Raw genomic sequence first — 21652 nt, forward strand, 5'->3', positions numbered from 1 at the left:
TGGTTCTGGAGGGATTACTATAATCACTCACGGGAAGCCAGTAGAGACCATTTTAAACTGGGTTTGCTCTTCCTGCAGCCATGGGCTACCCAAACAAAGGGCTTGCCCTTTACCTAGGGGATTTGCGGGTTGCTTCCAAAGGGGCTTGCAGGCTTCTCCCCATCTGGATGGCTCCTGCTGCATACAATCAGCCACATCTCTGGTTTCTCTGACACCACAGCCTCCCTTGCTTCCTCCTGTGCGGCCCCCCTCCCCCAGGTCTCTAAACTCCAGTCACTTTAGCATCTTAGTTCCTAAGTTGGGAGCTGTGTGCTTGCTGTTTCTTCCCCCAGAGACCTGAGCTGCTTAAAGGGGCCCCTCCCTGACCAGCCCAAAGATCCTCTTCCCGCATTAGTCTATGGAGCAGCGTTGTTTCTTTTGTAGCACTGTATAGCTTTATACTTCTTTTTTTTTTTATGAGAGAGAGAGAGAGAGAGAGAGAGAGAGAGAGAGAGAGAGAGAGAGAGAGGCAGAGACACAGGCAGAGGGAGAAGCAGGCTCCATGCACCGGGAGCCCAACATGGGACTCGATCCTGGGTCTCCAGGATCGCGCCCTGGGCCAAAGGCAGGCGCCAAACCGCTGCGCCACCCAGGGATCCCTAACTTTATACTTCTTATACTTGTTCCCATAGGAACATATGCTCCAAGAGGCAGAGGCTCACCTTCCTTATTCACTGAGGCTAGAAGCAGTGCCCGGTACAAAACAGTACATGAAAGAGAATGGATAAATGAACAAGTGAAGCCTTTCGAGTTCCAGGTTGACCTCTGTGGACCTGCCTCTTTCTCTTCACCTCCACTTCCTGCTCTGGGCTGGGCAGCTCTCATCACACCTGAATCCCAGGACTGGCCCTGCCCCATGTAGGCTCAGCCCACTCACCGGATAGGGAAGCCAGCAGCACTGATGTGGATGGTCTCCACAAGGCCACACGCCTCCAGCTGGCTCAGGACCTGCAAGTGTGGGAGAAAGGGTAGGCACCTGCGGCATGGGGCCAGCAGGCCAGATATACCACTCCTTCTGCCTTTTCTGAGGCCATACTGTGGCCCTGGTCAGTATGAACCTGCAGGCTGTCCAGAGGCTTGGCTAATGGGGATATACTCTTTGGGACCTCAAGAACATCTCCCTTCTAGAAAGGGTTCTGGTGGCCCTAGGTTCCTTTTTCTGATGCCTGGCTTCTGATTCAGCTGAGACAAGTGCTGGTCCTGCTTTTATCTCACCACTCCCAGTAGTGCAGAGGCTCTGCCTCACCATGCAGCCCAACCCAATTTGTTTTTTACTTATTTTCTGTGGACAACAGAGTAAATCACAGCTGAGAAGGAGAAGAGGTTATATTGTAAAGATTCTTCAGGACCTGAGTGGAGAGATCCTGGCCATAAACCCTCAGGCCAGGGGATACTCTCCAAGCATTGGGCAACACTCATACCTCATTCACATCTCAGAGCCCAGTACCCAAAGGGCAGCTGCTGGCCACTGGCTGCTTTTGTGCAAATTAGAAAAAACTCTACCTCTGGTCAGAAATGGCTGCACTGTGCACAAACTGTAAGGTGATACAGGCTTTCAGCTAATCACAAAGGTCACCCATTCCTTGGGGCAGCTTTAGTCTCATCAGGGAACATGGTTTGGTGAATAAAGTGCAAGATGCAGTGGAGCCTTCTTGGATGGTTCACTGTGCCATGCACAGACCACAGACCATATCTGACTGTCCTACCAAAGCAGGGGACACAAGATGCCCTAATGTGAGACGCAACCCAGGAGACACGTTCTGGTCACTCCATATGAAGGATAATGTTCTATCTTTCACCCCTTCAGGGCCTTGGCCAGATGGAGCTCCCTGCAAAGCAGCTTTGGTCCAGTGAATTACCTGCTCCTGGAGAAAGATGTGCGCCTGGCCCTGGCTGTTGGGCTTGATACAGCGAATGTAGTGGGGCGTGGTGCTATGCAGAACCTGTAGAAGCTGCTCCAGGGAGGCCTGTTGTGGGGAGACTGGGGTCAGGCAGATTGGGGATGCCTGTGGGCATCAGCTGGGCCCCAGTTACTGACTGCATCAGACATCTGAGGCAGTCCTCACAGCCTTGAGATGGGGATCTTCCCAGGCTCTGGGATGATTATGGGAGGTGCTCACTGAGTTTGAGCACCTCCTGGCCTGCCCTCCTACTGCTCCTCACCTCCACCTCCAGGGACCTTCCTGACCTGTGATCCTACACCTGGTTGCTCTCTGCTCCCCTTCCCCCACTCTCACTGAAGCAATCTTCCTAGAGGAGAACAATCTCAGAAGCCACTGCCATTCATTCAGGCAACATTTGTTCTCATTAAGACCATCCTATGTGCCGGGACAAGGACATGGTGAGTCTGCCGCTCCAAGCCCAGGGTCTGATGGGCCAGACGTGGTGTTGGCCCCCTGAATGGTGTGTCTGAGGCTAGGCGGGAAAGTGCCCACAAAATCTAGGCTCCAACAAAAGTGGTTCCTCCAGGTGATGATTCAGCTGAGGTCTGAAGGAGGAGAAGGCATTAGCTAGGACAAGGGGTGTGGAGGGTGGGAGTGCGGGGGAGAGAGGCAGGGGAAGGGGCATCCCAGGAAGGTAGAGCAGAATGTGCAAGGGCTGAGATGGCAGAAAGCATAAGATGCTAAGGAGGTGACAAATCTGCTAGCCAAGGACAGCTTGAGCAGGAAGTTGTCGAACTGGGAATGGACCAGGACACAGAGGTTCACATAATTACTGCTCTTCTGTGATCACACTATCAGCAGTGGGTGAGAGGCCCTCACTGTCTCCCCCCACCCAAACCCCTAGGCTTCCAATCATGTTAATTATCTGTCAGTCTCCTGTCTCAGTCTTCCATGTGAGACTATCAACCCCATGCAGACTGGGACCATGTCTACTTGACCTGTCAGTGTTCCCTGGCACAGTACCGATCCTGGGAGGTGCTCAGTAAATGTTTGAGATTGGTGAGTGAGCCAAGCATGTCATACCAGTGCCCCCCAGGCCCACCTTGAACTTGGACACGACGGTCAACACAGGGGCTCTGCTCTGGCCAGAGGGCTGCTCCTCGGGATCAGTAGGAAACAGCACCTTGAGCAGGGGGTCCCAGGATTGCTGGAGGAGCCTGTTCAGCTCAGGGGGAACAGGGTCCTATTGGACAAGGACAAGGGCTGCAGGTAAGGCCAGGTGGAGTGTTACCCAGGGCTGTCGGAAAGTTTGCCAGCCCTGCCCACCAGGCCTCCACAAGATGGCTTCTATGGCAGCCCAACTGTGACAGGAGTCATTCCTGAGCAGCTCATGCCTGATTAGCAAGCACCTCAGGCAGGTAGGCCCAAGAGGTGACTCTGGATTCTGGGAAGATGTTCAGGAGACAGAGAATGCACGACTGGAAACTTCCATGTATGGGCAGCAATAAGTCAACACCTCATGCCATGCAGGCCCCTACAAACCACGGCCCAGCCCTCACCTTGTTCTTCTCTACCAGGCCTGCGGTGTGGTACTGCACCGGCCCTGCGTAATGTACCACAATGAAGCTGGGCTCCTGGCTTAGCTTGTTGTGGCCTAGGCAGGGGTTGCCTGCCAGGGCTCTCTCAATGCGTGTCTGGAGCTGGGCTGCACTGCTTGGCCGATTAAGGCGGCATTCCTGTGTGGGATGGGATGGAGTCAGCCACACAGTGAGACACGCTCACCACAACCCTCACAGTCCCCACACCCTGTAGTCCCCTCTGGCAGCAGAGCTGCCATACAGGCATCACAGTGACCCTAAGAGGGAAGGATCATAGGGATTAGCAAGCCCATTTGGCAGATGGAAAGACAGAGGCACAGAGGGCACAGTATAGCCTCCAAGGCCCCAGAAAGGCCCAACTCTGGTGCTCAGCATACTAGCTGACCCCACCTCATTTATAAGGGAGCAGATGCTTATGGGGCTCCCCTCGATGAGATCCAAGCAGGTCTGGTTGTCCTGGTAGTTGACAAATGACCACTCCAGGCCCTCAACTGTGTATTCCTCCTAGGGGACAAAAGTGGGGGTTGGGTGGCAGGAGAAGGCAACTGTGAACTGAGGCCCAGATGGCTCATCCATGGCTGGGCCTCAGTACCACAGCATATTGCAGAAAGACATCAAAGAAGGAACTAAAGGCTCCTGGTAAGGTCTGGGAAGGAGCATTCCACTTCTTACCTGTTGAGCCTTTAGGTAGTGAGCCACAAAGTGCTGCTGCAGCTTCTCGTTGGCATAGTTGATGCACAACTGTTCCAGGCTGTTGTTGGGAAAGGACTCAAATCCGTACACATCCAGCAGGCCTGAGAGGATGGGGGAGAGCCCATGGAACAACTGCAGGGGACTCCTAGGAGCCCAGGGCGAAGCCTCACACTTAGCAGCCTGGAGATGAAGCTGAATGAGTGTGATCCCCAGCACTGGGCACAGCATACACCCCGCCTTGGGGTGGGGCCCATCTCTACTTTGCAAAGAGCAGGAAGACGAGCTGAATGAGGTTTGAGGGGCAGCCTAGGGAACATTTTCTGTGTCCAATTCAGTTTGGAGGGTCTTGATCTTACCAGCCCAGCTGGTATCTAGCATTCCACTGTCCCTTGAGTCAACTTCACATCTCTGAGCTTTACTTCCTCCCCTACCTGACTATCCCACCCTAATTCCAACCATGTTAGCATGTTCTACCAGCCTATTTTGCCTAGCCCCCTACTGCTCTTCTGAGGCTAGAGATGGGTGTCAGGAGAGAGGACGGGCCCTCACAGACAAGGCACCATCTGAGTTGGCCTGGACTCAGGCAGACCAAAAGCACAGAGATGTCCTGCCCAAACACTGGTAGATGAGGAGACGGGGGTGCAGAGAGGGGAGAAGAGCTGCCTGAAGTCACACAGTGGACTCCACTGTTCTTTTTCTGAAGGAGTGCTCCCCGAAAGATGAGCCCCTACTACCTATGAAAGTGGTCCAGGAGTCAGGGTCTGCACAGATGCTGCTATTGATCACGGATACCAGCCAGTCAAAAAGCCTGTTGGGGTGGGAATAGAGGGAGAGAGGACTCTGGTGAGAGGTCAGCTGAGCCTGAGGGTGGCAAGATTGCTCCTCCAGCAAGGGTGCCACACTGAACAGCCTGTGTCCCAAAGGGTCAAACCCTTTCCCATGGTTTCCCTGCCCATCCTGGCTTGCCCTACTACAAATGCAGACTATGGCTGTGCCTGTTTCTAGGTATACATAAACCTGACCTGTCTTTTCAGCAAGACAGAACACCGGACTAGACTGTGGGGCTAGATAGGGAGTAGGTCTCCAATTGGCTGGACACCCAGCTGGTGTCTTGACTAGAAGGAAAGGGGCTGATGAGCAGGTCTGAGTGGGGCCTGTAAAGAACCAAGTTCATTAGACTCCCCTGCAAAAGCAGACCTGTGGTACCTACAGCTCAAGACCCTGCCACATCCCCCCACTCAGTCCCATACAAGTGGGCTCCGAGTCACCTGAGGGCAGGTGGCATCCTGTGCTCTGGGCCATCCCCACCCTGAGATGAGGTCACTTTCCTGGGGACATGTACAGTACCATTAAGGAATCTTTTTTTTTTTAATTTTATTTATTTATTCATGAGAGAGAGAGAGAGAGAGAGAGAGAGAGAGAGAGGGAGGGGCAGAGGGAGAAGCAGGCTCCATGCAGGGAGACCAATGTGGGACTCGATCCCAGGTCCCCAGGATCACGCCCTGGGCTGAAGGTGGCGCTAAACCGCTGAGCCACCTGGGCTGCCCTAAGGAATCTCTTATAGCTTTTCTTAACATGACTGTTCTGGAACTTACTGCAACCCAGTTGCTGGTTTCTGTTTTGCCACAGGGGCTTCAAGAACCCATGTGAGGTACTAAACACAAGTGATACAGTGACCCGATGTCTATCCCGTATGAAACGTTCTGCTTCACACAGACAGGCTCACTCTGCCTGTGGTCGTCATATTTTATTTTATCTGCTTATTTTGCAGTGACTTGACACAAAGGCTTTAAAAGTCTTTAGCTTGAATTCAGCTTTGAGGCAATGGGAACAGAGTTTCTTGCTGAGCTGGGGCCAGTCTGAGCCCAGCTGCCCTGGGCCATTTTCATCTCAGTGATCTTATTCCCTCAGTAGTGCCTCTCAGGCTCTTGACTCTTCAAGCAATTCATGAAAGCAGGGGGACCCCCTCTCCCCAGTGCCCAAATTCCCATAAGCACATGCACACACACATACATGTGTTCTGTCCCATAGTTTTGGAGGATTGTGAGCCACCTGACACCTTTAGTTGGTACCCTGAAGGTTCTCAGAACCCATGGTGAAAAATCACCCCAAACCACATGGCCAGAGTATGGAGATGACCAAGTAACTGACCAGGAAAAACCCAGGACCCCCACCTTCACCATGTTCTGGGCTCCCACTTGCTGCACACTGTGTTGTCCAAGACTGTGGGCCAAGCTTCTAATTCTATCAATTTCCCCAGGTAACATATAAAGAGATGAAGTACAAAGACACATAGAGACAGAGAAGCCTATTCACCCATGGTCTAAACCTGGAACTCTGAGGGCCTCAGATCACCTTTGGGGTCTGCTCTGCCAGTGGGGAGCTAGGCAGGCTTTCCTCACTCATTGCCAAAGGCAAGGCAGACTCCTATACTTTAATAATGAGCCAAATCTAGCCCAGAATGTGGCAACCTCCCCATGCAGTGTACTCTGGAATTAAGATCAGAGGCCTTGCTCAAGGAAAACCCAGGAGCCACTCCCTGCTATCTCCCTGCTATCCCCAAAGGTCTGGGAAGCAGGGAGAGAAATGCATCTGCTTTATCTCAAAGCCTTCGCCATGAGCCTGGGCCTACTGCCTGATGCTATCTGGACCAACACCAGATGGGGGGAGAACCTGGAAGGAGGGCAGGGCCCAGAGTGCTCACCGTGCATAGACTAGTTTGGCCAGACAGTCCCTGCGTGTGTCACACTCAGCTCGGGAGCAGGGCTTCCGGAACACTTGCTGCTGTCTGCCCGCCCTGATGGTTCTAATCTGCAGTGTCTCTAGCAATGGGTCTTCTGGAAGCTGCAGCAGTGAGGCTGATGTCCTGATAGAGCCTGAGAGGGACAAATCACCCTCCATCCAAAGAGCCCTCTTCACAAGACAATGTAAAGTCATCACTGGAACCATGACCTATCCAACGGGACTGAATAAACCTAGGTTCTGGTGCATGAGACTTGCCCAAGGTAGAGGCAGGACTTGAACCCAGGACTTCTACATACCAGTCCATACTGCTACATGTGGGAGAAATAATTTTATAAACCCTCTTATTCTCAACTGCAAAACACAGATGCTGCTGTTTGCCTCACCAGAGATGGGGTGAGTAGTAACATCCATAGTTTCATCAAGGGCATTGCACTCCAAATTTCACCCTCTGGCCACCCAGACCCACCAATGTCGGCCTTTTTCCAGACGGGGTGTGCCCTGCTCCCTGGGTGTGTGATCAAAGCCTGAGACACAGGCCCCCACCCTATCCTCACACTTGGCATCACCCATCAGCTGGCAGGGCTGGGATTCATCCTCAGAGTCAGCAAACCGGATGTTGCCGAGGTGCAGCAGTCCAGCCAGGACCTGAGTGGGCAGGAGAGGACAGACACGATGTAAGCTCTTTCTTAAGGGCTGGAGCCTAGCCCGGGAAGGGCCCCTCTCTTGCTGAATATAATCACGATTAACAGAATAATAATAGAAGCTCCTAACCGATGCCCATTTACTACATCACTCTGCCAGGCACAATTCTAGACAAGTTACATGCATCACTTTGTTTAATCTTTTCAATAGTCAATGAGGAATGTGCTGTAATGATGCCTATGACAGAGGTGACAAAGGTAGTTAAATCATAAGCTTACAGGCGTCCTGGCTGGCTCAGTGAAGCATGTGACCCTCAATCTTGGGGTTATGAGTTCGAGCCCCACAGTGGGTAGAGATTACTTAAAAAATAAGTAAATAAATAAAATCTTTAAATCACAAGCCTATAGGCTACAGACTTGGTTAAAGACAAAAGCAGGGGGCAGCCCAGGTGGCTCAGTGATTTGGTGCTGCCTTCGGCCCAGGGCCTGATCCTGGAGACCCGGGATCAAGTCCCACGTCGGGCTCCTTGCGTAGAGCCTGCTTCGCCCTCTGCCTCTCTCTCTCTGTCTCTCATGAATAAATAAATAAAATCTTTAAAAAAAAAAAAAAGACAAAAGCAGGGTAAGAACCCAGGAAGTAGGGCAGCCTGGGTGGCTCAGCAGTTTAGTGCCACCTTCAGCCCGAGGCGTGATCCTGGAGACCCGGAATCGGGTCCTACATCGAGCTCCTTGCATGGAGCCTTCTTCTCCCTCTGCCTGTGTCTCTGCCTCTCTCTGTGTTCTGTGTGTCTCATGAATAAATAAATAAAATCTTAAAATAAAAAAAAAAAAAGAACCCAGGAAGTCTGATTTCAGATGCCTCCCAGGGCAGCCAGTGGGGCTCCTAAGTCACCCAATGACCGTCCCTGTACCTCCCCTTCTCTAGGAGCAGACTGAGAACACCACTCCTGTTACTACCTATGGGCCAGGATCACTTCTGTGTGGCCAGTGGGGGTTTGGCCCTGGCTCCCTCTGGCCTTTTCTCAGCACTGCTGGGCTTCTGACAGCTCAGCCTGGGGTAGGATCTGTGATTTTGGTCTCTGTACAGTGGTTCTCTGTCAGTCCACATTGTACAGTGGACTCTGCACTCACTGATCCACATGGTTGAGTCCCCTGGGGCTGTAAAGCAAGACTCATAGGTCCAGCAGCCTGGAAACCCTTAGACCCTTATCAGGAGAGCAGGGCCTCTCCTACCATTCCTGTCTGGTCCCAGGCAGGGTGTCTTTACATGCTATCAGCTTTGCCACAACTTACCTTGGCAGAAGACTGCTGTGCCTAATGGGTGGAGGGTCAGGATACTGCCAAACCAACACTGCTGTCCAGAACCCTAGTGTTGTCCACTTGCCCTGGGCTTGTCCCCATGCGCTATCCCTCTGGCCAAGCTCTGACCTAATGATGCCTCTACTGGACATGATCCCCTCCATGCCTGGGCAGCCCCCATCTAGAGGTAGAGGTCACTTTCCACAGCACAGCCATCTTCCTGCAGAGGCTTCCCTGTGTCTGCTGCCAGCCTATCCTCTATATCCCCTCCTGGTGCTCTGGTGGGTAAGGAGGTGATGGGGTAGGGAGGTAGTCAGCCCTGTCAGCAAAGACAGAAGGGAGAAGGGAGGCCACCAGTGGGATAAGAGGGGCCCAGCTCACCTGGGTCAGCATTCTACCCAAGAGGAGGGAAAAGTTCGAAGTCGGAATTACTACATTTGGTACAAACTGTCACTTAGTGATGTCTGACCTTGAGGTCACTTAACCTCCTAGTTTTCTAAAGTATAAGAATGGGAAAAATCTCCATACATTCAGGACTAAAAAACCAAATGGACTAAGAGGTATGAACATGATTTCAAAATCTGAATACACTAGACAAACCTGTGATAGCATTGCTTCTCTAATCTGATCACTGCATTAATAACTGACTTGGGCACTTGCCCCCTGCCCCCCACACTGTGTGAGGTTTTGTACCACAGCACTGTATACTCAATCACTGTCCTCTATGCCCTGTCTGCCGTGATGCCCTGTCCAGGCTCAGAGGCACAGGGGGCAGTTGACTCCTTAGAGATTAGACAGTGGGGATTAAAGTCCTAGATCTACAGAGTTCAGAAAAGGGAACTATGAAAGTGGCTGCCCATTTGTCACCTCTGCCAAATAAACAGAAGAGGTGTGTCTTTTCTTCTAACCTGAAAGATGTTGTTCTGAGTGGGGTTGTCGATGCCCAAATGAAGCATGGCCTCTCTGGTCACCTCGAAACAATCCTCTGAAAAGGAATCCAAGTCACAGCCCAGTGTCAGGACCAGAGGTCAGCAGGGGCATCGAGGGGTGATGAAGGCAGGCCCTGTGTAGAGGGTAAGTGGGTACTGATGGGCCAGCCCAGGGTGCTGGACAAGGCTCCCCCTACCTTCCAAGGTCCTCTCTGGGTTGGGCAGCCAAGAGAAGGCTGCTCCCTCGGGGAGGTGCCACTGGAGCCTCTCGTCCGTGCTGGCTCCTTTACAGATCTGTGGGGAGGGGTGGGCGGGTGGCTGAAGTGATGGTGTAAGGAAGCCCAGGCCTGCATAAGCCTGGGGTTGCCATGAGAGGAGAAATGCTTTGACATCACAAGGCTGAGAGGTCCCTGAACAGAGCCCAGGGCAGGCCCAGGGGCAAAAGCCACAGCAACAGTTCTGAATGTCTCCAACCTGATGCAAAAAAAACCTGTTGAGGAGGCCTATGGTCTGATGAAGAAAGCATGACTCCTGTTTGAGGAGCCCCAAGGTCCCATCTGAGAAGGTAGACATACTATTTATGTATAACCCAAAGTCTGATGGGAAACACATCAGACACAGCTCTAGCAAAGCCTTCATTCTGTTGGAGATAGTTGCCATTCTAAGAGTCCTCAGTCTAAGGAGGGTGACACAGTCCCAGTCTTAAAGACTTTTTGGTCTGATAGTGAAAGCAAATGCATCTTCATGTCAAAACCATCCTGGGAGCCAAGGTCCAGCATGAGGAAGAAGTGTTGCATACAGTCTGTAGGAGTATGTGGCGGCATCACCAAAAGCCAAGTGACAAGGCAGGCCTGGAACATGGTGGAGCTGGAGAGGTGGGTTTGGAAGCTCAGACCCATCTCCACCCTAAATCTGGGCAGCTGGGGGCCCAGCTTGACACAAACCTGGTAGAAGATGTGGAAGTTCCTCTCACTGGAGGCCTGGCAGGCCACTCGAGTTTTCTCTAGGAGGTACGTCTGGACTGCAGCTCCAGTCATCTGCTGGGCCCTGAGCACAAGCAGATAGCCATTTAGTAAGTACTTACTGTCTGCCAGAATGCAACCGTGCCACTCCCCCCAAAGCTCTTCCACTTAGCCAAAGTGGGTCTTGAGGACTAGGGACCACTCAGCAGGTCCTTGGGTGGTCTGGAACATTCCCCTGTGACCAGCTCCAGTGGACAGGGCCAACCCCTCTATTTATCATTTTGTCCCATCTCAAGGCAGAACAGAAGCCCCAGGTTCAAGCTCAGGGGTATAGCCCAGAGAGGTGGTAGTTTAACTAAAAGTCCCTGAGCAAGGGTAGAAGCCAGGAGGAACTCACAGGCCATGACAAGCACACTGCCTCAGTGTCCCTAAGGCTGGGAGTTGCTAGAATTCTCCAGGTTCAAAAATCACCCTCGGGTTCATTTATCCCACAAACATCACATGCCAAGAGGAGAAGGGTTCTGCCATAGGTGTAGCCCAGGCTAGAAACTGCCCTGGCCACTTTCAGACTCCCCATCCCATCCTCCCATCAGCCAGAGGGGCAGTAGTCATTACCTGTTCAGCTGGAGCTGGATGAACTTCCCAAAGCGACTGCTGTTGTTATTCCTCAGTGTGCACGCATTCCCTACAGATCACATACCTATGTTTATAGCGCTCCCCCATATTGACAGGGTCCTCATGGACCAATGTGGGGGGGGGGCATGTCTCTATCAAGTCACTGAATGGCCCCTCTGTGAGTTTCCATGTCACAAAGGGCAGGACTAGGGAATGGGCACCTGGGCTTCAGCAAACGTGTTTCAGGAGAGTTAGAACTTTTTGGCAATGAATGGAATAAGCAAGTCTAGGTTGTCAGGGAATGTCTTCTTTGAAGAGAAAGGACCAAAACCAACCAGCTGTCACTGAGTGAGACAACATCTAGGTACAACAGACCTATCTCCAGCATGCATCTGGGCAGCTGTGGGCCCCGCCTGACACATCTAGGCTGGAGTCCCACATAGACGCTAGCTGATGAGTATTCTTAGCCAAGTTCCCCTCTTCTCTGAACCATTAGAAAACCATATATAAGAACAGGATTTGAACTCGGTGAGCCACGAGGTCCTCTCCAGCACACCATTACATCTGCCTAGGCTAGAGAAGTGGATGACTCTAATAGAAGGAGGCCAAGGGGACCTGGGAGGAGGTTGAGGGTCCAAGGTAGTGAGTGAGAAGGTCTCATCCTCCAGCTCCCAGAGATGGACTCAAAGGACTACCCCTCTCCCTGGGAGGTCTGAGGAAATAGAATTGAGGTACTGTGCAGAGAACACTGAGCTCACCAAAAGCTTCCATGACAGGGTTGGAGTTTAAGATTCGCTGCTCGATCCTCTCTGCGATCTTGTGGCTCTCCCAGGATGTGGGTGAGGCAGCCACCACAGCGTAGAACTTCATCAGGCAGCGGGACGTCCATGTCTGCAGCAGAAACAGCCGTGTGAAAAAAAAAAAAAAAAAGGGATCCCTGGGTGGCGCAGCGGTTTAGTGCCTGCCCTTTGGCCCAGGGCGCGATCCTGGAGACCCGGGATCGAATCCCACGTCAGGCTCCCAGTGCATGGAGCCTGTTTCTCCCTCTGCCTGTGTCTCTGCCTCTCTCTCTCTCTCTCTCTCTGTGACTATCATAAATAAATAAAAATTAAAAAAAAAAAGAAAGAAACAGCCGTGTGGGTGCAGTGTCCCGTTTTCTCCCACCACACCTCAGGATATGGTACCCACTAGACCCCTCTTCTTCACCAGGCACGCTGCTGCCCACATGGGGGAATGTTTTCAACTGTGTCCTTGGACAAGGCACTTCCCCCATCTGTGAAATGGAGTATGGGGGGTTTGCTCACTTTTGCTGCTCCTAGTTCCAGAGGACACCTTTAAAAAAACGAAGGAAGCTGGGATAGAAAAGAGACAACCCATCTTGACCTGGGCAGGCTACTCAGTGTCTCTGAGGGCTCACAGGAAATAATGACTACTCTGTGGCAGACACTGAGCTAATAAGGGAGCCACCCAGGGATCCCCTAATACCTAATTATTTGATTCCTAATATTGGTAACTCGTGAATTTTTCATTTTTTAAAGTTTGACTAGGATGTTATCAATTTTATTAATCTTTTTAAAGAAATGGCTTTGAGGGCAGCCCTGGTGGCGCAGCGGTTTAGCGCCGCCTGCAGTCCAGGGTGCGATCCTGGAGACCCAGGATCGAGACCCACGTCAGGCTCCTGCATGGAGCCTGTTTTTCCCTCTGCCTGTGTGTGTCTCTCTCTCTGTGTCTCTCATGAATAAATAAATAAAAATCTTAAAAAAAAAAAAAAGAAATGGCCTTTGACTTCATTTATTATGCTATTTTTGTTTCCTATTTTATTGATTTTTCACTTTATTTCCTTTTTTTATTTTTATTTTTAATTTAAATACTTATCAGGTGACAGTTCAATGTTGGTTTCAGGGGTAGAATTCTACTGGTTTCAGTAGAATTCATTTACTTACAATACCCAGTGCTCATCATAACAAGTGTCCCCCCACCTCCCTCCATCAACCCTGTTTTTTCTCTACCTTCAAGAGTCTCTTATAGTCTGTTTCCCTCTCTTCCCACACCTCTCCCATATGTTCTGTTTTGTTCCTTAAATTCCACATGGGTGAAATGACATGGTGTTTGTCTTTCTCTGATTGACTTATTTTGCTTAGCACAATATACTCCAGCTCCTTCCTTGTCATTGCAAATGGCTAAGATTTCATTCTTCTTGATGGCTGAGTAATATTCCATTGCATATATACACATCACATCTATTTCCTTTTATTTTTTTTATTATATTTTTTAAATTTCTTATTTATTTATGATAGTCACACAGAGATAGAGAGAGAGAGAGGCAGAGACACAGGCAGAGGGAGAAGCAGGCTCCATGCACCGGGAGCCCGACGTGGGACTCGATCCCGGGTCTCCAGGATCGCGCCCTGGGCCAAAGGCAGGCGCCAAACCACTGCGCCACCCAGGGATCCCCTCTATTTCCTTTTAATTTAAATTTTAGGTAGTTAACATACAGTGCAATATTGGTTTCTTTTATCTCCTTATTTTGGGTTTATTCTTTTTTCTCCTACTTGTTTAAAGTGGAAGTTCAGATCATTAGAGTTCTTTATTCTTTCCTAATTAAGCATTTAATGCTACAAATTTCCCTCTAAGCACTGCTATTGTTTCTAAAGATTTTGATATGTCCTATTTTCCTTTTCATTTAGTTCACAGTATTTTCTAACATTCTTTGTTTATCTTTGCCCATAAGCTATTTAGAAGAGTGTTAATTTCCAAATGTTTTGGATATTTTCCAGGTATCTTTATTATTTTTAGCTCAGTTCTACTCAGGATAGAGAACACAGTTTGCATGATTTTAATCTTTTCAAATTGAGATTTGTTTTAATGGCTCAGAATGTGGTCTGTTGGTGAGTGGATCACATGTATTTGAAAAAAATGCTGAAATCTCAAACTATAATTTTGATTTTATCAAATTCTTTCAATCCCAATTTTTGCTTCAGGTTATTTTGAAATCGTACACATTTAGTATTATATTCTTTTTTTAAAGTGTTATTTTTTTTTCAGTAATTTCTACAGCTAACATGGGGCTTGAACTCATAACCCCAAGATCAAGAGTCACATGTTCTTTCCGACTAAGCCAGGCACCTACCCCTAAAATGTTCTTTGTTCCATACCAATATAACTGCTTCAGCTTTCCTTTGATGAGTGTTGGAATCTATCTCTTCCCATTCTTTTACTATGAACCTACCATATAATTATAGTGGGTTTCTTGAAGACTTACAACTTGAGTCTTGCCTTTAAAAAAAAGAAATCCAAAAAAAAAAAAAAAGTAATCCAAGGGACGCCTAGGTGGCTCAGTGGTTGAGTGTCTCTGCCTTTGGCTGTGGTCATGATCCTGGGGTCATGGGACAGAGTCCTGTATTGGGCTCCCCACAGGAAGCCTGCTTCTCCCTCTGCCTAGGTCTCTGCCTCTCTCTCTCATGAATAAATAAATAAAATCTTAAAAAAAAAAAAAAAGAAATCCAATCTGACATTCTTTGTCTTTTAATTGGAGTGTTGAGTCTATTGTCATTTAATGTAATAATCACTATGGCTAGGTTTAAGTCTACTATCTTATTTCTTTTTAAAGATTTTATTTATTTATTCATGAGAGACACAGCAACCATGCCCTGAGCCAAAGGCAGGTGCTCAACTCCTGAGCCACCCAGGCGTCCCAACTATCTTATTTCTTTGTGATTTGTTTCACGTGATCTTTGCTTTTTTCTTCTTTTACCGCTGAGTTTAGTACTTTTATGATTGTATCTCCACAGTAAATTGTTACTATCTTTTGCTTTAGAGTGAATTATCTTAAAGATTTTTTTTTTAAAGATAGTGAGAGAAAGTTGGGGGTGGGGCAGAGAGAGACTCTTAAGAAGGCTCTATTCCAGTGTGGAGCCAGACATGGGGCTCAATCTCACAACCATGAGATTATGACCTGAGCTGAAATCAAAAGTCAGATTCCCAACCAACTGAGCCACCCAGTCCCCCTGAAGTGAATGATCTTTTAGAGATTAAAAAAAAAAAAGATTAAAAATAAGATATCACATCCCAATGCTCTTTACTCCTTTGTATCAATCCAAATATTCACCTAGTTTCATATTCCTTTGGTCTAAAGAACTTCCTTTAATGTTTCCTGTAGTATAGGTCTGTTAGCAAAGAATTCCTTCAACTTTTGCCCGAAAGTTTTACTTTAAAGTGAAATAATCTCCATGTCCAATGTGGGGCTTGAACTAACAACCATGAGATCAAGAGCTGTATGCTCTGACTAAGCCAACCAGGCATCCCTTGTTTTCATTTTTATAAAGATATTTGACATTTTTGCTGGTAACTGAATTCTAGATTGATAGAAACTTTCTTTAAAAAAACAAACAAGGATGCCTGGGTAGCTCAGTGGTTGAGTGTCTGTCTTCAGCTCAGGGCGTGATCCCGGGATCGAGTCCCGCATCGGGCTCCCTGCGTGGAGCTTGCTTCTCCCTCTGCCTATATCTCTGCCTCTCTCTTCTCTCTCTCTCTCTCTCTCTCTCTCTCTCTCTCTCATGGATAAATAAAATCTTAAAAAAAAAACTTTTTAAATTAAGTAAACTTTATGACCAAAGTGGAGCTCAAAGTCACAACCCTTGAGATCGAGTTACATGCCCTACCGATTGAACCAGCCAGGTGTCCCAACAGATATTTTCTTTCAGCACTTTAAAGATGTTGCTATTACTTTGGGCTTGCAGTTTTTGTTTTGTTTTTGTTTTAAAGATTTATTTAGGGATCCCTGGGTGGCTCAGCGGTTTGGCGCCTGCCTTTGGCCCAGGGCGCGATACTGGAGTCCCGGGATCGAGTCCCATGTCAGGCTCCCGGCATGGAGCCTGCTTCTCCCTCCTCCTGTGTCTCTGCCTCTCTCTCTCTCTCTCTCTCTCTCTCTCTCTCTCTCTCTATCATAAATAAATAAATAAATAAATAAATAAATAAATAAATAAATAAATCTTTAAAAAAATAAAAAAAAATAAAGATTTATTTTTTGAGAGAGAGAGAGAGAGAGAGAGAGAATGAGCAGGAGGTGCACGGGAGAGAGAGAATCTGAAGCAGATTCTGTGCTGAGCATGGAGCCCGATGCAGGGCCTGATCCCATGACCCTGAGATCATGACCTGAGCTGAAACTAAAAGTTGGATGATCAATTGACTGCATAACCCTGGGCTTGCAGTTTTTGACAGATGCCTGTTGCCACTCTTTTTTTTTTTTAATGTATTTATGATAGTCACAGAGAGAGAGAGAGAGAGAGGCAGAGACACAGGCAAAGGGAGAAGTAGGCTCCATGCACCACCGGGAGCCTGACGTGAGATTCGATCCCAGGTTTCCAGGATCGCGCCCTGGGCCAAAGGCAGGCGCTAAACTGCTGTGCCACCCAGGGTTCCCGCCTGTTGCCACTCTTATCTTTGTTTCTCTTTTTGTAATATTTCTTTGTTTTTCTGGTTCCCACAAAAGTTTTCTGTTTGGTTTTCAGCAATTTGACTATAATGTGCCTAGGTATGTTTCTTAGTATTTATTTGCTTATTATTTCCTGAACTTCTTGGATCTGTGCTTGCCATCTTTTGTTCATTGTGTAAGATAACACCTCTGATCCACGTGTTCTCTTTCTCCTAGTATAGCAATAACAAATATGGTAGACCATGTGATATTGTACAATAGCTCTCAGATGTGCTTTTCTCTTTGTTTCTCTTCTTTTTTTTCTTTTTTTTTAATTTTTATTTATTTATGATAGTCAGAGAGAGAGAGAGAGAGAGAGAGAGAGAGAGGCAGAGACACAGGCAGAGGGAGAAGCAGGCTCCATGCACCGGGAGCCCGACATGGGATTCGATCCTGGGTCTCCAGGATCACGCCCTGGGCCAAAGGCAGGCGCCAAACCGCTGCGCCACCCAGGGATCCCTCTTCTTTTTTTTCTTAAAGATTTTATTTATTTATTCATGACATGACAGACACACAGAGAGAGAGAGAGGCAGAGATACAGGCAGAGGGAGAAGCAGGCTTCGTGCAGGGAACCTGACGTGGGGCTCGATCCCGGGTCTCTAGGATCAGGCCCTGGGCTGAAGGCTGTGCTAAACCGCTGGGCCATCAGGGCTGCCCTTTGTTTCTCAATTTGAATTATTTCTATTGATTTACTGTCAAAATTCACTGATGTATTTATCTGCATGTCTGGTCTGTTGATAAGGATGAGGAATTATTTGTTATATTTTTAATTCTTATCATTGTCATTTAATTCTTTATAGTTTCCATATCTCTGCTAAAGAATCTTCTCTGGAGATACTGATAAGCTCGTGAGAAAAGATATGAGCATTCAGGGTCCCACAAGTTTAAAAACCTACTTCTAGTAAGGATCCTTGGTTGACAATCCTATCCATAAACAAAGATTCTAATCAGTTGCTTAATGAGGCATTAAATATGAATAGAAACTTAGTGATCATCAACTATAATAAACCTCTTTTACAAGACTGACAAATATCACAATAAATGAAGGAAAAGGAATTAGAAGAAAACAGAGTCAATGCAAGGAGAAGAAGATAAATAAAAATTATGAAGTATTCTCAAAAATAAGATACTGACTATGAAATCAGACCAGGATGGAGGGAGGTGGTGGGGAATAATATTCAAAGAACAAGAGAGAACTCTTAGAATTAACCTTTCTAACAAAAATTCAAAATTCAAAAAAATTGGAAGGTAGAGAATATCTGCCAGAAGGTCAAACAAAATGTTAAGAGATGGAAGAATAAGTGACAAAAATAAGAATATAGACAATTAAACAAACTTCCTACTAATAACACTAACTTCTAGAAAGATAAAAGAGGGGGAGGAGATTATTAAATTATTAGCTATAATACAAACAAATTTACCCCAAACAAAAGAACATGAGTTTCGGGTTAAAAAGAACCCCACAAAATATCCAGCACAGCAAGTGAAAAAAAACCCAAAACAACCATGCCAAGACACAGCATTGTGAGTTTTAATACCCATGGATAAAAACGAAGTCTGTAAAAGCTTTTTTTTTTTTTTTAAAGCTTTTTTTTTTAAATTTTTTATTTATTTATGATAGTCACAGAGAGAGAGAGAGAGAGAGAGAGAGAGAGAGAGGCAGAGACACAGGCAGAGGGAGAAGCAGGCTCCATGCACCGGGAGCCCGATGTGGGATTCGATCCCGGGTCTCCAGGATCGCGCCCTGGGCCAAAGGCAGGCGCCAAACCGCTGTGCCACCCAGGGATCCCCTGTAAAAGCTTTTAGAAAGAAAAACAAATCACCATTATGGACTGGGACTATCATAACATTAACTCAAAAAATATAGAAGAAAAAAAAATCTTATAAATTTGGAAAGAAAATGATTTCCAACCTGGAATTATAAAATCCAGCCAACATATAAAATTTGAGGCAAAATAAATATTTTCAGGTGCACAACTACTAAAAAATCTGCCCTCTATGTACCTTTTTCAGAAAGTTACTAAAGAATGTGCACCATAAAAACAAGGCAGTTAAGAAGTTGAAACCATGGGGACCAACACCAGGAGATGAGGGAGTGGGGAAGAGAGAGTTTGTCTTAGGACAGAGGGCAATGAGGGGATCCCCAGAGTGAGGCAGAGAAGCTCTCAGGTAATAACTGTGTGGCAACAGCCCTTGGCAGCTACCAGTTTAGGTGGGAGACAGAGATGTGGGAGCTCTGGGAAGAACATCACAAAAGAAAAAAAAGGACCTGAGATACTTGCCAGTGGATAGGTGTTATCCAGCTTTGGCGACAAGTTTATAATAAGTAATAGGTATACAGAAACTAAAACAAGTGAAAAAACAGGGTAATTATTAAGTAGAGGGAAAGTAAAAATTATATAAGGACAGTATATTGCTCTGTATACAATATACTGCTCTGAACAATATATACATGGCTGTAATACTGCATATTAATTAGAGATCGTGGGGATTCCTGGATGGCTCAGAGGTTTAGTGTCTGCCTTCGGCCCAGGGCATGATCCTAGAGTCCCAGGACCGAGTCCTGCATTGGGCTCCCTGCGTGGAGCCTGCTTCTCCCTCTGCCTGTGTGTCTCTGCCTCTCTCTCTCTCTGTGTCTCTCATGAATACAAATAAAATCTTAAAAAAAGAAAAGAAAAGAAATCGTGATACAATTATATAGGTATTTGGGGGTAGAGAAAGAGGGCTAAATCCTTAACATAGTAGGAAATGAACGAATAAGGTCAAAAACTGAAAAATTAATAACAATATAAGGATGTTGTTTAGAAATACGGATACAAACACCCAAATAAACTGCTAGAAGATATGTTAAGTAGTTGCCTCTGTAGAGAAGGAATAGTCTTGATAGATAGGGGTTGGGCTGTCATTGTTTTTCTTTGAAAGCCATTCAGTATTGTTTTTGAACTATGTTAATTATGCTACCACTTATTAAAAATAAATTAAAAAAACATACAGACCTAGCAAAAGAACATAGTAGCTGCTCAAAAAAGGGTTATTGAGCTCCAGATGCATAGACTTCAAGCCAGGTCTAGTTTCAGCTCCCCAGAGCAATTCTGGAGGACAATGGGCTTCCTCTGGAGGACAATGGACAATCCACCAATAGCTGGGTGTTAGCTATTGCACTGGTCACTTTGAAAGAGTTCTTGAAGATCCTCTCTACACCCAAGTCCAAGGTGTCATCCCTACAGCCTTACACTCTTCACCTGTGTCCTTGTCTGTCTTTCCCAGTGGACTAAGAGCCCCCTGCAAGCCTTATGCTGCATTTTTCATCTCTGTTCCTCCCCCTGCCACTCTTTAGTAGCTAGCCCATAGCCTAGAAGCTGGCAGGTACTCAGTGCTCAGCAATTCTCTCATATGTAAGTATAGGCAAAGGCAGTTCATGGTCTGAAGAATCCCTTGTGAAAGTAAAAGCATTGTGGAAAGGGTGGGGTGACTCAGTGAGTCTTGGCAGGAAGGTGGTGAGGACTGGCCTGGTAGCCTCCTCTGACCATCCTTATGCAACATTCTGTCTCATCTGTTGTGGTTCTGGCACCTAGGGGGCCACATGACCACATCAAATGCTTCTGGCCCAATGCCCTGTCCTTGCCATCAAGGGCAACCCAGAGAATATAGGTAGGCTACTCCAATAAATCCTTTCCCACAAGTAACCCCAGTTACTTCTAGAGTAGTGCTGCCATGTGCCAAGCATGCCACCAAGCGCCTATGTGCACTGGTTTATTTAACTCTTATAGGTGTCCCATGACTTACATGTTGGGCCTCCTGTCCTTGTCATCTTACAAACGAAAGAACTCATGTTTGCAGAGCCTAAATACCTTTATGATGTGCTCTTAACCATATTTTGGAATCCCCAATAGCTGACTTTTGTTTCCAATGGTGTCAGAGCTGAGACCTCTGAGGAGAAAATGAAGGCTGAGAGAAAAATTACTTAACCCAGGTTTACTTGGAAGAGCCTGGACTAGAACCCTGTCTATCTCTTGATTTCCTGACCAGTGCTTGCTCACCACCACACACTGACTTCCTGTTTGAGCCAGACTATCTGGAAATGACTAGGCAGCAAACAAGTCCACAAGAATGACCTCCTTCTTCTCTGCCCATCCCACCAGTCACGAAGTTGACATGGTGGGAAAGAGGCCCTCCTACCTTTCCAGCACCACTCTCTCCGCTGACGATGATAGACTGGTTGACTGGCTCAATCAGGCTCTTGACATTCCTGTACGTCTGTTCACCCACCATGAAGATGTGGGGCTTCAATTTCTAAAATATCAAGGGGTGAAAGGTCATGTGAGGGAATGCTTGTCTCCAAGGAGTAGTTAATCCAATGATGGCTGAGATGGGGAGGCTGCCAACAGCAGTGCCAGGAAACTTCCTCTAGCAAAATCTCCTGGATATAACTGTTAGACCCAACTGTGGGACCCCTATGATGGCTATATCCACTCATCTTCTCTCAGGATAGAAGCAGCGCTGGCCTTGACCAGTCTATGACCTTAACACTTTATCCTCCCATTTTATCTTACCTTAATAGTCTTATTCTACTTATTATTTTACATTACTGTACTTTGCAGCATGCAAAGAACATTCCTACAAGCTACTGGCTAAAAAAATCTGTGCATTACTTAGATAGCTAATCCTATTTTATACATGAGGTATTTGAGGTTTGGAGGGGTTAAATTACCTTCCCCAGTCTACTCAGCAGGTAAATGTGACCACATGATTTGAATTCTAAGGCTACTGTTCTC

The 21652-nt window shown here is 47.3% G+C and overlaps 1 protein-coding gene across 5 annotated transcripts in view; it reads right to left on the bottom strand.

The window, feature by feature from the left end:
* Positions 1–21652, bottom strand: part of MYO19 (myosin XIX) — a 36434-nt gene that overhangs the window by 6883 nt on the left and 7899 nt on the right. For 4 of the 5 annotated variants that reach the window (XM_055316954.1, XM_055316945.1, XM_055316968.1 and 1 more), the window contains exons 6-20: positions 21057–21170; positions 12163–12295; positions 11405–11474; positions 10772–10874; positions 10025–10121; positions 9807–9883; positions 7513–7603; positions 6918–7089; positions 4948–5021; positions 4193–4314; positions 3911–4024; positions 3482–3658; positions 3025–3165; positions 1899–2006; positions 917–987 (exon numbers count right to left, since the gene is read on the bottom strand). In XM_055316954.1, coding sequence (XP_055172929.1) covers positions 917–987; positions 1899–2006; positions 3025–3165; positions 3482–3658; positions 3911–4024; positions 4193–4314; positions 4948–5021; positions 6918–7089; positions 7513–7603; positions 9807–9883; positions 10025–10121; positions 10772–10874; positions 11405–11474; positions 12163–12295; positions 21057–21170 — 1664 coding nt within the window. The remainder of the gene's footprint in view (positions 1–916; positions 988–1898; positions 2007–3024; positions 3166–3481; positions 3659–3910; positions 4025–4192; positions 4315–4947; positions 5022–6917; positions 7090–7512; positions 7604–9806; positions 9884–10024; positions 10122–10771; positions 10875–11404; positions 11475–12162; positions 12296–21056; positions 21171–21652) is intronic. The other variant, XM_055316960.1, reaches the window with a different exon arrangement.

This window comes from Nyctereutes procyonoides, unplaced genomic scaffold (genome assembly GCF_905146905.1).
Source record: "Nyctereutes procyonoides isolate TBG_1078 unplaced genomic scaffold, NYPRO_anot_genome, whole genome shotgun sequence".
NCBI lineage: Eukaryota > Metazoa > Chordata > Mammalia > Carnivora > Canidae > Nyctereutes > Nyctereutes procyonoides.